The sequence below is a fragment of the Amphibalanus amphitrite genome, unplaced genomic scaffold (genome assembly GCF_019059575.1).
Source record: "Amphibalanus amphitrite isolate SeventyFive unplaced genomic scaffold, NRLGWU_Aamphi_draft 001185F_arrow, whole genome shotgun sequence".
NCBI lineage: Eukaryota > Metazoa > Arthropoda > Thecostraca > Balanomorpha > Balanidae > Amphibalanus > Amphibalanus amphitrite.
Genome location: NW_024882679.1, coordinates 119,765 through 132,079, shown reverse-complemented (window position 1 = coordinate 132,079; position 12,315 = coordinate 119,765). Strand labels below are relative to the sequence as shown.

The window sequence follows — 12,315 nt, the reverse complement described above, 5'->3', positions numbered from 1 at the left end:
CCCACCTTAACATTAGTTTTGAGTTGAGATAGCCAAGTTTGCGGCCAGGCTCAGAAACCACCATTTATCCTGGTCGCAACCCCCGCAGCTTTATGGTGTTCAAGAAATTTCTTCCCTTTACTTGCAGGGTGGGACCAGCGTGGTCCCTATCTCTTAACCATTACGGGAATCTGATGACGTCATCAGGCTTTCGAACGTCCGTTAAATGTTTGACTAAAACGTTTTGTAGCACGCGGTGGTATATGCTGCTTTGCGCGCAACAAATGCCGCACTTTCAAATAAAGTCGCTAGGAACAGCGGAGATCCCAAAAAGTAAACAAAAGTAAAAGTCTAATATCTTGAAAACCGGTGAATATTTTTCGATAAAATTTGGTAGATATTCGTTTTTGCTCTTTCTGAACCGAGCGACATCACTTTCATGCCAATTCATTAACTTTTTTGAAGGTGGGAGGGTCCCTTTAAGCGATCAACAAAGTGAGCTTCGCCTTCGACCCCGCATATTATCTGTTGACAACGATGAATCAATTCTTTTCATTACAGAGATAATATTTTGCATTACACAGACATTTCAAAGCTCCTCAATGCGAAAACATTGGTTTGCTAAGCAGTAAAGTCCTGCAAATCGGCTTAAGTTGGTGGGGCAAAACTCTTATTGGTGGGGCAAAATGGCAAGTTAGTGGGGCGGCCGCCCCACCAAGTGAATAGGAAGCTCCGCCCCTGCCGTGTAGACAGACCGACGACAGTCAATACGCACCAGACGCTCGGCATACTGGCCAGACAGTCGGTGGCTGGAAAATCATGCTGTCTACCACAATCGATTAGCTGACCATTCTTTTTTCACTAATGCATCTACCTACAGATAGAAGATCGTTTGATTGATGTTGTGGAATGAATAAAATATCACGAAAAAATGCAGGCATATGTGCTAGCATTTCTTTTCCCCTGCAGCTAAATGATCCCAACACATGCCAGAGATTCCCTTATCCTTCTATTTATACTATTATTAACTGTGACTCCCTGGTCATGAGATAATATCCCAGCTCCCGTCTCGCGGTGCTGGTCAGTTTCACCTAACAACGTCGTTTTGTTTTCCCTGGGTTCCTAATGTCCACATAAATCCATTGAGACCGAGTGCGCTGCTCTACTGACCAGTCGTCCGAGTTGAGTTTGCGGTAGGCCTCGTCCAGCGCCTGCCGCGGGTTGGCGAACCGCTCCAGTTGCTGACCGAACACCGAGCTGGCGCTGCCCGGTACGCTGGACTTGTTCATGTCGGCGCCGAACCTGACGGCCACGCAACAGCAGTGTCAAGTTAAGGTAAATACACCTACACTTGCAGTTCCACGGCAAACGTCGTTGCTGCCTAATATTGCCACAAGACACCAAATAAAACACGCCACGGGGCAATAAGTGTTACGAAGGCTCAAGTGCCCGGTTGGCGGGTTGGTATATAATAGAACTGGTAGTTCGAGGTTTGGTTAACGCTTTTAGCCGCTAGCCAGACATTCCCATGGAGCATCTTGAGCAGGTTACAGTTTGCACGTTTTCATCTTACGTTTTTGACTTTGGCAGTGTGGGCTGTTTCGGTCGGTGGGTGGCCAGGTTTTGCATGCTGCCAGACTTGCGCTCTATGCTGGGGCTGGGGGGCGCGTGCGGCTGCTTCTCTGGGCCGGATAGGTGAGGTCCTGAAAACAGTGAGCGTAAGTCAATGTTATTCTTTCAGCGGCATTGTGCACTAAATAACAGTTACGTTTATCCTGTTGATGTAAATAACGCTATGAAAGCCATTCACCATCATCGCATGACAGCACCGGATCAGCTGCTAAACTACCGGGATGGGGTGGACCGAGACACACTGAACTATCATCAGAAGAGCTGCACAATCTCCAGCTGGAGTGCAAAACACGATAAACTAGACCACATTCCCAGCGAAGTGTATCACTTCCCTGATTGTAAGGACCCTTCCTCGGCATCCCAACACCCACCGTGCGCTCCGGGCCGCGCGAGGTGCGTCCTCTCGTGGCTGACAGCTCGCCTCGGCGGCGCCTGGCGCGGGGAGCTCAGGGTGGGAGGCCCGTTGGCAGCAGGCACCGTCAGCTGGCTGTTTCTTCTCACCGCTGCCGAACACATATTGCACAGTTAGACTGTTTTGGGACGGAATTCGGTAGGTACTTAATGATTTGCTTTCATCGACAGTCGATTGATTACTTGGGAATCCATTGGGCAGTGATAAAGATTTCACGGTGAAAGATGTTTTTTCGTTATTCAACTTTTACCGCTTGCCATTTAAAGCTTAGGTATATTGAGGAACTCTACGCTCTTAACTTTTCAGATGCTATGAAATGATCAAGGCTGGGTATGCTTATGGACTGCACAGGACCTTGTGTGAATTCTGGCATTGATGATTTTTTTTTAGCTCGTAAAACTGTTGTACGTATTTATGTCAGAATAAAATCAATTGTAAGTAAATACAGCAAGGAAATCCTTTTAATCTAGCGAACCAAATCAAACAAGCGAGCTAGCGCTTCCTCAATGAATAAACCATACTTCATTTGTATAGGGCTATTAAAAAACGGTAAATATAATGACACGAAATTATCCCAAAGAAAGTGATCTGCTCGTTCTCACCGAGCCGGGAGTGGACGGCGCCGTTCACGCCCTCGGTCTCCGGGTGGCGGCCGTTGCGGACCCGTTCCTCCTTGTGCGCGTGGTGAGGATCAGCCGGCTCCCGATGGCCGGCCCGCTCCAGGCCCTTCCGCATCTCATTCCGCTTCGTCAGCAGCTTCAGCTTGCTGCGAGTCGTGTTGGACAGCGTGATGCCGTTGGGGTCCTGTGGATACGGGGAGGGAGGAATAAAAATGTTATCGGCGACGGCAACACAATGTTCCGTTGGGGATGATGGCTTTATGTGCCTAACACACGACGAAAGAGCCCCAAAAGCTCAATCGAAAATTGCTCATGCACTTAACATGTCATCACTTGCTGTTATATCAAACAATCAGTTATAAAATTTATCCTGACATATTTTCCAAACTTAATAAATGAAACTGTTCTAAACAAATAAAAAACGTCGTCTTCGGAAGCTGCTTTTATCATGGGCGAACTGTGCATATCACGCAGAAGAAAATCGCATGCCCCGCTATTCTGGTCATAGATCGTCCTATTCTCGTCTGTGAAATACGAGCTTCCGTTCTTGTTAGATTGATAATCGGCCATCGGACAATATTACCCCTGAGCAGTTCGTATTCCAAACCAATGCACAATCTTTACTGGCTGTTTTTGAGCTGCGGGTGTCCGGTCAGTGTGGGATGTTTTTTTTGGGGGGAGGGGGGTGGGGCGATTGGGCGACCTAGCGCTTTACCTCGTCACTAGAACCGGAGTGGTCATCGGCCGTGAAGGCGAACTGGGAGTGTTTGGTCGGAGCCCGCAGCGCTCTGTCCACCTGGTCCGTACCGCCATAGCTGATACCTGCTGGTGAAGAGAGGCGTCAGAAAGCGACCCGCCGACCACATCAGGCCACGAAAACAGTCACAGACTGGTACAGATGCATGTGGTAACGACCAGCTATGTGGCTTACTTATTTACTCGATACACATCTTACGTAAGGTTGAAAAGTTTGCCATCGGGTGTAAATGTCATTCATGATTCAAAATGAGCATTCTGAACATGCCATGCCAATGCGTATGCCAAAAGCCACCGATCAAAACCCATGCAGACTATACAGTAAACACAGAAGCCAAAGCAAGCAAATCACACGTTCAAACTAAAAGTGACATCCTCTTGACCTTATGCAAAAGTCACCCGTATAAGAACTCGCCGACAGTTTGATACGTGACTACAAGCTATAAGATGACCCGAGGGACTTTATCAAGCCGGCTGGCAACTGGGAGTAGAGAGAGCCCTTCCCCAGTGAGAAGGGACACTGGACAGAGGGCCAAGCTCGCTGTCGGAGTGGCCGGGAGCAGCGGAGGGACTTACCGCTGCGTCTCCTGGTAGGAGAGAGCAGGGCCGCCGCCGTGGACTGACGGTGTGCCGTCCCTGCCGTGGAGAGCAGGGTCGAGGTGGACTGACGCTGTGCCGAGCCTGCCGTGGACAGATAGGTCGCTGTAGACTGACGTTGAACCGCCCCACCAGCATGGATGGCCGTGTACCCTCCGAGACCGGCCGGCGGTGAGCGGTGGACACGTCCAACCGAGCGCGATCGGCTGGCCCCCGCCGCCAGTCCGTGGCTCAGAGTCTGGCCTCGCAGCACTGAGGCCACTGTGGGCTTGGATGGAGTGACGCGGCGTGGCCCGGCCGGTGGCGGACGCTGAGGTCGGGGTAGCTGCGGCGCCGGCCGGCGGCGCTGCTCCGGAGACAGTCTGCTGACCAGCACCGGCAGCCGAGAGGGACTCTGCGACTGCCGGCCGGACCGGCGCCCCAGTCCCGAGCTGGGGCTCACCAGTGGCGAGGGGGACCCTCCGCTGCCGATCGGTGAGCTGCTGGAGTCGTGCAGCGCTGCCGTCTCCCTCAGCCGGTCCGGCGAGCTCAGCAGAGGGACTGGTTCATCGTCGTCACCGGCCACCAACATCGAGCTGTCCACCCCGTCACTGAGCATTTCTTCCAGGCTGAGACCTTCTTCAGACACACTGGCCGAGGGCTGGCTGGTGCACGGGGCACTCCAGGAACCCACCGGCCCCTGCACGGGCCACTGGGGCACATCGGTCGTCCCCGGCGGTGGCGCCGACAGAGCCTCTCTCGCCTCGGGCTTGCCAGAATTCCATGGGACCGGCAGATTCTGAGACACAGTAGATACACGAAACTGGAAGACTGGCGGTTTCAGCGCGGCTGCGTGCATGGTGGGATCACTGCCCTCTCCTCCGGGCCCGTGCGCGCAGCTCACAGCACTATCGGCACCGGCGGCACCCTCTGAGCACCCGGCGCGCGGCACGGCTCCACCGGACGGCACCGTCTCAGGAGCGCACTCCGCCGGCAGCACAGAGCGTACTGGACGTCGGCGGTCGATAGTGGCTACCGGCGCAGGTGACGGCCGCGCCACCCACCGGCCAGCGGAGCCCGGGCCGGTCGGAGCGCCGCCGACCGACGCATCAGTCGGTATGAATGGAGGACGGTCTGAAAGGCACTGGTCCTGGTTCTTGTCCGCGTTGGTCCCGGTTTCAGATCCTTTAGGGGGCCTTGTTGAGGCTTTATTTATTCGCGATGAAATCTCATCGGCTCGGCAGTGGTCCTTTTCCACCTCACTTGAAATATTCTTACTCTTGAGTAATTGCGAGTGTTGCTTCGCTAACGGATCACCAATATCATTTCTATATTCTACAGTCCACTTCTCATGAGAGTCGAAAGATACTTCATTAATGCAACAGGATATCTTCTTGTCATCCATTTCGAACGTCTTCTGTCGGTCGCACGCCGTAATTTTCACAACGCTGGAGGTCACTTGAGACTTACTTTCCGTCGTGTATCTGATAACATCACTGCTCACAGGGTGGGTCTTGTTGACATCGCTCCGCACCGGCTCTACTCTCCTGACGGTCAGCTGAGCGCAGCCGTCGCTCTCCTCAGAGTCTGAGGAGGACACAGAGAGGAGTGCCGTTCCTCTGACGACGGTGGGAGCTTCTCCCCACCGCCAGAGCCGGCCGCCGGTCGGAGGCGCACCACCAGGCATCGGCCGCTGACCGATGGCACCGGTATTCGTTCTCAATCCGCTCTGCGCTTCTAACGTAAGCTGCACAGGTCTGTGAGGGCCGCCGCCGATCGACTCGACACTGCGATGGCCGGTGACCGGGATGGGACCGACCTTCTGGGAGTAACGATCACCAGTTGAGCTGCCACAGCGCTCTGCCGAGCCACCACCGCCCGGTTCACTCTCAGACGAGCTCTGGCGGCCCACGCCAGCCGCTATCATGGCCTGAGCTTCCTGGAGAGCACTCTCTTCACTCAGCTCTGGCTCCAACTCCTCCCCAGCCTCTGACTCCGGCGCCGGCTCCGGTTCAGGCTCCAGCTGCAGCTCTGGTTCCAGCGAGGACTCCAGCTCAGGGTCCAGCGGCGGGTCCAGCGGTGGATCCAGTGGTGGATTCAGCGGCGGGTCCAGGGGTGGATCTAGTGGTGGATCCAGTTGAGGATCCAGCTGCGGGTCCAGCGGAGGGTCCAGCGGCGGCTCCGATCCGGCGGCCGACGGCTCCGCTGAGTCGGAGGACTCGGGCCGCTCCTGCAGCGAGTCCGACTGGACCGAGTAGAAGCTGCTGCTGCTGTTGTCGCGGCGCAGCATGTCGCCGAGTCCGGCCAGGCCGTGGATCAGCTCCCGTTTGAGGAGCTCGCAGCGGTCCGTGGCGCCGGCGTCCGTCACCTCGGCCGACTCTCGGTGCGGCCTCTCGGCCATGGCTGGAGCTTGAGCTGCTCTGCCGATGAATCGATGCCATAGGGCGGCCGGCGGGGGCTCCGGGGATCGATCCGGCGCTGGCCAGCCGGTCCAGCGCTGGACGCGGCCGCGCCACTCGGCCCAGCTCCACAGGTCCTCGGGCTGCTGGCCGCCGGAGCCGTCCAGCAGAAGGTGCGGCTCCAGAAAGGACAGGATCGCCTCGGAGCGGGCACGGGAAGGAGCGGCACCCTGGCTGAGGGCCAGCACCCGGGAACTCGTCACCGAAACATCAGACGCAAATCACAGAGTGGGGAATCGGGTGTTATTAACAAATATTAAATCGGATCAAAGGATCTGATTAAATGAACGTTTCAAAAGATGGTAGGGTCATCGATTAGCAGAGGTGGGCATCGCTACCGAAATTTGGAAACCGCTACCGCTACCTTCCGCAACCTAAGGTACCCAAAGCGCAATCGCAACTCCGAAACTATTTTGCAGATCGTAAAACCGCAACTCGCAACTCCGCAACTCCGCAACTCCGCTACCAACCTCTATTAGGTTCCTATGTTTTATCAGTTTTAGTCCTGTGCAGTGTTTTGTCTGACAAGTGACAGGTAGTACTTTTGGTTGACCTCTGTTGGTGACCTGACTGTTGGTGACCTCTGATGACGTCACGTGACCTATAATGCTCAATGCGCAAGTCATTGCGACATCAGTCGACGTAAATGACCTGCCAGTGCTACTCTTTGCATGTTTTAGTTGTTTGGGATCATTTTGCCGCAAATCCGGACGAGTTGTATTTTCTCCCATTGACTTATAATGGAGAGGTCACACAGTTGACCTTACCTTAAGTCACAAATATAAAAAAAATATGAGACAATACACTTTGTACCTATATCTTGTTACCCTTGTCACATGCAGACAGTTTCAAAGTGATCGGTCAATAGGTGTATCTATATTCGGCTTGAAGCTTCGGCTTGAAGCTTCCGAAACCTACCAAGAGGACTGATCCACCAGAATTACGGGAGACTGCAACCCTGGAGGCCCTGGCCGCTTGCCCAAATCCAGACCTCACAATCTGGTCTGATGGCTCTGCCCTAGACGGTACCAAGAAAGGCGGCGGAGGAGCCCTCCTCAAACTGCACCGTGAGGGACGCAAGATCAAATGTACCATACCGGCAGAAGTCGTATGCAGCAGCATGCAGGCGGAGCTGTCGGCGATGTCGGAGGCGTTAAAATGTTTCCTGGGACTGCCCTCGCTGCCATTCAGTCTGTCCTGCTCTGCTCGGACTCCCTGTCCGGCCTCCAACTGCTCAGCCGAGGCCCAGCAGCGCAGGAATCGGCCGTGACACAGGGCATCTGGGCTCTCCTACACTCTGCCGCGGCCGGGGGAGAGCTATCAGTCTCCAGTGGATCCCGGGCCACGCTTGGGTCGAGGGTAATAAAGAAGCGGACCGCCTAGCAAACATCGCGGCAACATCAGGCGACCAGCGTCGGATCCCAGTTGACCTGGCCTGTGCGCGCATCACCATCAGACACTAGGCCGGCCGGCTCACCCTCGATCGCTCCAAGCATCACCCACATCTGGAGAACACCCCTGGCCACGAAGACCTCGACCGATGGGGACAGACCACTGTCTCGCATATCCGCAGCGGCTGCTGACCCCTGGTCCGGGCCACACTCTTCAGGATTGGCCTGGCCGCCAGCTCTCTCTGCGGACAGTGCGGCGAAGAGGACACGATCGTGCACCTGCTATGCGAGTGCCCGGCCGCGCAAGAACGCAAACCCGGCTCTGGGGGCCGCTCCCCACCCTCTAGGATGTGCTCTCGGGGCCGGCTAAATACGTCACATAGTTCCTCGACCGAGTGGGGCGGACCACGCCACCTGTGGACCAGCCCCGGTCTGCTGCGCCCTAGAACACAGCCGGCAGTGCGCGGAAGAAGAAGAAGGGAGAGCCGGCTGACGGATCGGAACAGGTGCATTTATCCGAATCCTGCGTCGAGAACGACCAGTCGCTCTGCTCCGTCGACCTGGCCGGCGACTTCACGTACCGGCTGGTTGGCGTCGTACAACTTAACGGCGGTGCCAAGCACTCGGGATACTACCTATGTGCGTATGCCGTGTACTGTACAGAATGGGACGGAACATATTGTATCATTACGACGAGACGCGTCCGCTGGATGGACGAGGCAGACGTCCTGGGCGAAGGCCACCGCCCAGGGTACACAGAGTCACCGTGCCGGCGGCCGGCAGCCGAACGCCTCCTGCTAGTAGCCGTGCTACATTATGTGTGTTCGCCTGTGCGTGTGTGTGTATACCTATGTATTTACCAAAAGAGATAAATACAACAAACCAGAATCAAATTCTCTCCGGTTAGTTGTTACGTGTTCTTCAATGCTCGGGTATGTGACGTCTTAGAACATGAATAACCACAAGACTTTGATAAGAACTTGGGACATAACACATGTGAAACCCTCTGTGACGAAATTTACGCCCACCTTATTAGGTACGTATGCCAATAAACTAAAACTACGCCTGTTAAGCACACATCTAATTCTAAAATCTCGGAAGCATACTGCATGCCTTACGAATGCTTTGCGGCGCCAATATATATATGTATGAACGACTTCTATACCTACCTTTGAATTTCGTATGAACGACTAATATATGTATGAATATATGTATGAACGACTTCTATACCTACCTTTGAATTTCGTCATCAGCAATGTTTCAGCTATAGTTTTTGATCAAACCACATAAGAAAAATGAAAGCATTTTCCATGCGATTATCTTAATAATCCAAAGCGATTGGTAAACTACATGACCATTTACAGTCAGGTCATAACCTTTACTAGCGTGATAATCGACCTGAGCTCATGAACTGCGGTAAAATATAATCTTAACCAATCGAAGTCAATTTGCATACTACCTATTCGATGCGTCTCGGTGAGAGAATCACAACGATGGTAAAATGGACGAAATGCAAGCATTGTAGCAAAAGTTATTGCACAAAAACTATTTGGGGTAAAAACGCACACTCCGCGGATTTCGCCCCCTGTAGGCCAAAATGGTACCTCCATCCAGACGATTTTTACTTTTTGCAACGGGGATATATTTTCTGAGCATGCTCAATGCATTTTAAACCCGCCAATGAGCGTATCCTGTGAATAAAGTTAAATGTTTTGTTGTCACACCTCATTTTCCCGTCAGTTTACGAATAAATGACGTCACAGTGACGTCATTTATTGTCTGCGATATGCGTTAACTAGGATTTTCATTTATGCAATGAATTTTGGCTATAATATTAAAGTTTTGGAATACAACGCAACTACACGACTAATTTTATTTTAAAATAAATAAAAAGGGTACCATTCTTAAAAAAAGAAGAACCACGCAGTTGCACGTGCTCTGGAAGTGGTGCATCATTAGTTAGAGGTGCGCACCGGTCAGATTCGGGTTCAGCGGTCATTTTTGTCCCAGAAACCACCCTTTGCTAAGCTCTACCCAATTTTGCGTTATTCGGCCCAAAATTGGGCCTCCTTCCCCTGACTATGGGGCGGGTGTTTAAATTTTTTTCGGAGATTGGGTCCCTTGACTTGACCTGGTGACCTGACCTGAGGTGACCTGTGTCTGACATGTTGATACAATGTGTGGAAAGGATGTGTTAATAGCAGTGTCGAAAACAGCCGCGCTGCCACCGCCTTTTTTATATATTTGCGGAAAACCTTACGGAGGGGTGTCCAAACACCCCCCCCCCCAGCTCCCGGCCCCGTGCTGGCGACCATAACATTTGACTTAACCCTCGCTGTGTGCGGTGTTTTACAGCGTCTAACGTGTACGTCGGTTGGACCCCCTCCCCCCTGCCGTTCGACCCCTGATCGAGCTAGAGCTTCGCGGGAAAAAACAAGCGTGTTGCCCGTGACGAGAGGAAGCCGATGATACCCAATTTTAAGGTCATAGGTCATTGGTTGACCTTCCAGGCCAGGTCAATGACCCAAAAGTCGGGAAAATCGGACCTGCTAGAACTTCGTAAAGTGAAGCTTTTATGCTTTTGGGGGGGGGGGGGGCGCTGATAACAAATTTCATGTTGGTTTTGATCAAAGATGACGTCTTCATGCATTTGGGCCTGGTCGGGTCAGGTCAGGTCAGGTCAACCAGTAGGCGTCCTACCGCCTATCCAGTGTCAACCACCACTGAAAGCCTCGTAACATGTTACTAAGGCACTAAAACTACTTCGTAAATGTTCAAACGGTCATTAAATTCGAAATCAGCTTCAAAAACTAGCCTGGAAACACGTGCAATGTGCAGTGGAGTGCAAAGAGTACAGTGGCGCCCCCACCAGCGGTGGCGGCCCCGGTAGCGGTTGCGCTTTAGAATTTTTCGCTTCCGCAACTCGCAACTCCGCAACTTTTTTGGGCTCGGTAGCCGATCCGTAACTCCGCTACCAAGAGGGTAGTCCGCAAGTTGCGGAGTTGCGGAGTTGCGGACTTAAGTTGCGCAATGCCCAGCTCTGTCGATTAGCAAGAAACAGGTGGTGGGCACGGTTTAAAAGACAGGATAGACTGGAATAAGTTGAAACAATACTGCTTGATATCAATTCGGTCAATTTCTGTCTACAAATAGCCAAGCCACTGTTGACCGTCCCCGTTTCACCTCTGGCGGCTCAGTTTCCTCAGCTCCTCCTCGAGCTGGGTGAGCAGGAGTCCACGGCAGGCGCGTCTCCGGTCCGACGGCAGCGACTGCAGGGCGACCAGCACGTCGGCGGCCGGCCATCGGCGGCAGCAGCGCTGGGCCAGCTCGGCGGCCGGCGCGCTGGCCATGGCCGGCCGCGCGGCCAGCCGCAGGCGGAGAGCCGCCGGCCGCCGGAACAGGTACGGCAGCGGCGGCGACACCGGCGGCGGCGGCGGCGGGCTCGGCCGGGCCGCTGCGCCCCGCGGGACGGGCGGCGCCAGACGCGGCAGGCGGAGCTCACCGGTACGCGCTGTGGCACCGACCACCGGACACAGCGCTGTGCAAAAGCTTCATCGATTCGCGGGGCATGCGGCTGGCACCGACGGTACAAACCAACTACAACATGCTACAACCACATAGCACGCGATAAATCAAGGAGGATAAAAGAGGAGGAGCTACAAAAGAGTATTTCAATCAAAAGGTCAAGACACGAATAATGCATCAGAGCTTAGTTGAATATGAATTATAAGTGGAAAACAATGGGAACGTTTTTGGTTATATTACTTTAACACGCGCAGTGGAAGGGTTGCGCCCAGTGGAAGGGGGGGCGGATGTCGCCCCCCCTAAGATCTCAGCTCCCACTGGACCTAGAAAAACGAAATTTGGAGGGTAGGTGGGGGCCATGGGGAACTCTGTTGTGTGTGAATTTCATGACCCTAGGTCAATATCTTCAAGGTCAAATGAGGTCAAATGTGGTCAAATCTGCCATATTAGCGACTTTTTTTGCGTTTACACGCCGATAACTCAAAAAGTTACCGGCCGATTTTTTAAAATATTTCACTATACGAAAGAACAAACATTTGTGAGTATTTATGGAGAATTTCTAGATAATCCAACAATAAATATGGCAGTTAGAAGCCTGCTAAGGGTAAGATGTCGCCGGCTGAAGCGGCATCGGCCGACGCGGGAAACGCGGCAATCACAATTTTGTGTTTACACACTCATAACTCAAGTTGTTACCGGCCGATTTTCAAAATTCTTTAATCATATGATTGCCTGTACATTTCTCAGTCTTCTCACCGAATTTGACGCGAATCTAATATAATCAGCGGTAAGGAGCGCGATGTAAAGACGGAACCGTCCCGCCCCGGCACAGTCTACAATTCAGGCGGCGCGTAATGGCTAGCGCCAGCCGCCGCGCCGCGGCGCCGCCGCGGCGGCAGGATGTTTGACTTTACACCGCTATTACTAGAAAAGTTGTGAACCGATTTTCTTACTTCTTGCACGAG

At 53.2% G+C, this 12,315-nt stretch overlaps 1 protein-coding gene across 1 annotated transcript in view; it reads right to left on the bottom strand.

Annotated features, from left to right (window-relative positions):
* LOC122370926 (TOG array regulator of axonemal microtubules protein 1-like) overlaps positions 1-12,315 on the bottom strand; it is a 49,500-nt gene that overhangs the window by 3,778 nt on the left and 33,407 nt on the right. The window contains exons 10-14 of the mRNA XM_043346874.1: positions 3,359-3,465; positions 2,626-2,827; positions 1,983-2,114; positions 1,553-1,682; positions 1,150-1,281 (exon numbers count right to left, since the gene is read on the bottom strand). Of these exons, the coding sequence (XP_043202809.1) occupies positions 1,150-1,281; positions 1,553-1,682; positions 1,983-2,114; positions 2,626-2,827; positions 3,359-3,465 (703 nt within the window). The remainder of the gene's footprint in view (positions 1-1,149; positions 1,282-1,552; positions 1,683-1,982; positions 2,115-2,625; positions 2,828-3,358; positions 3,466-12,315) is intronic.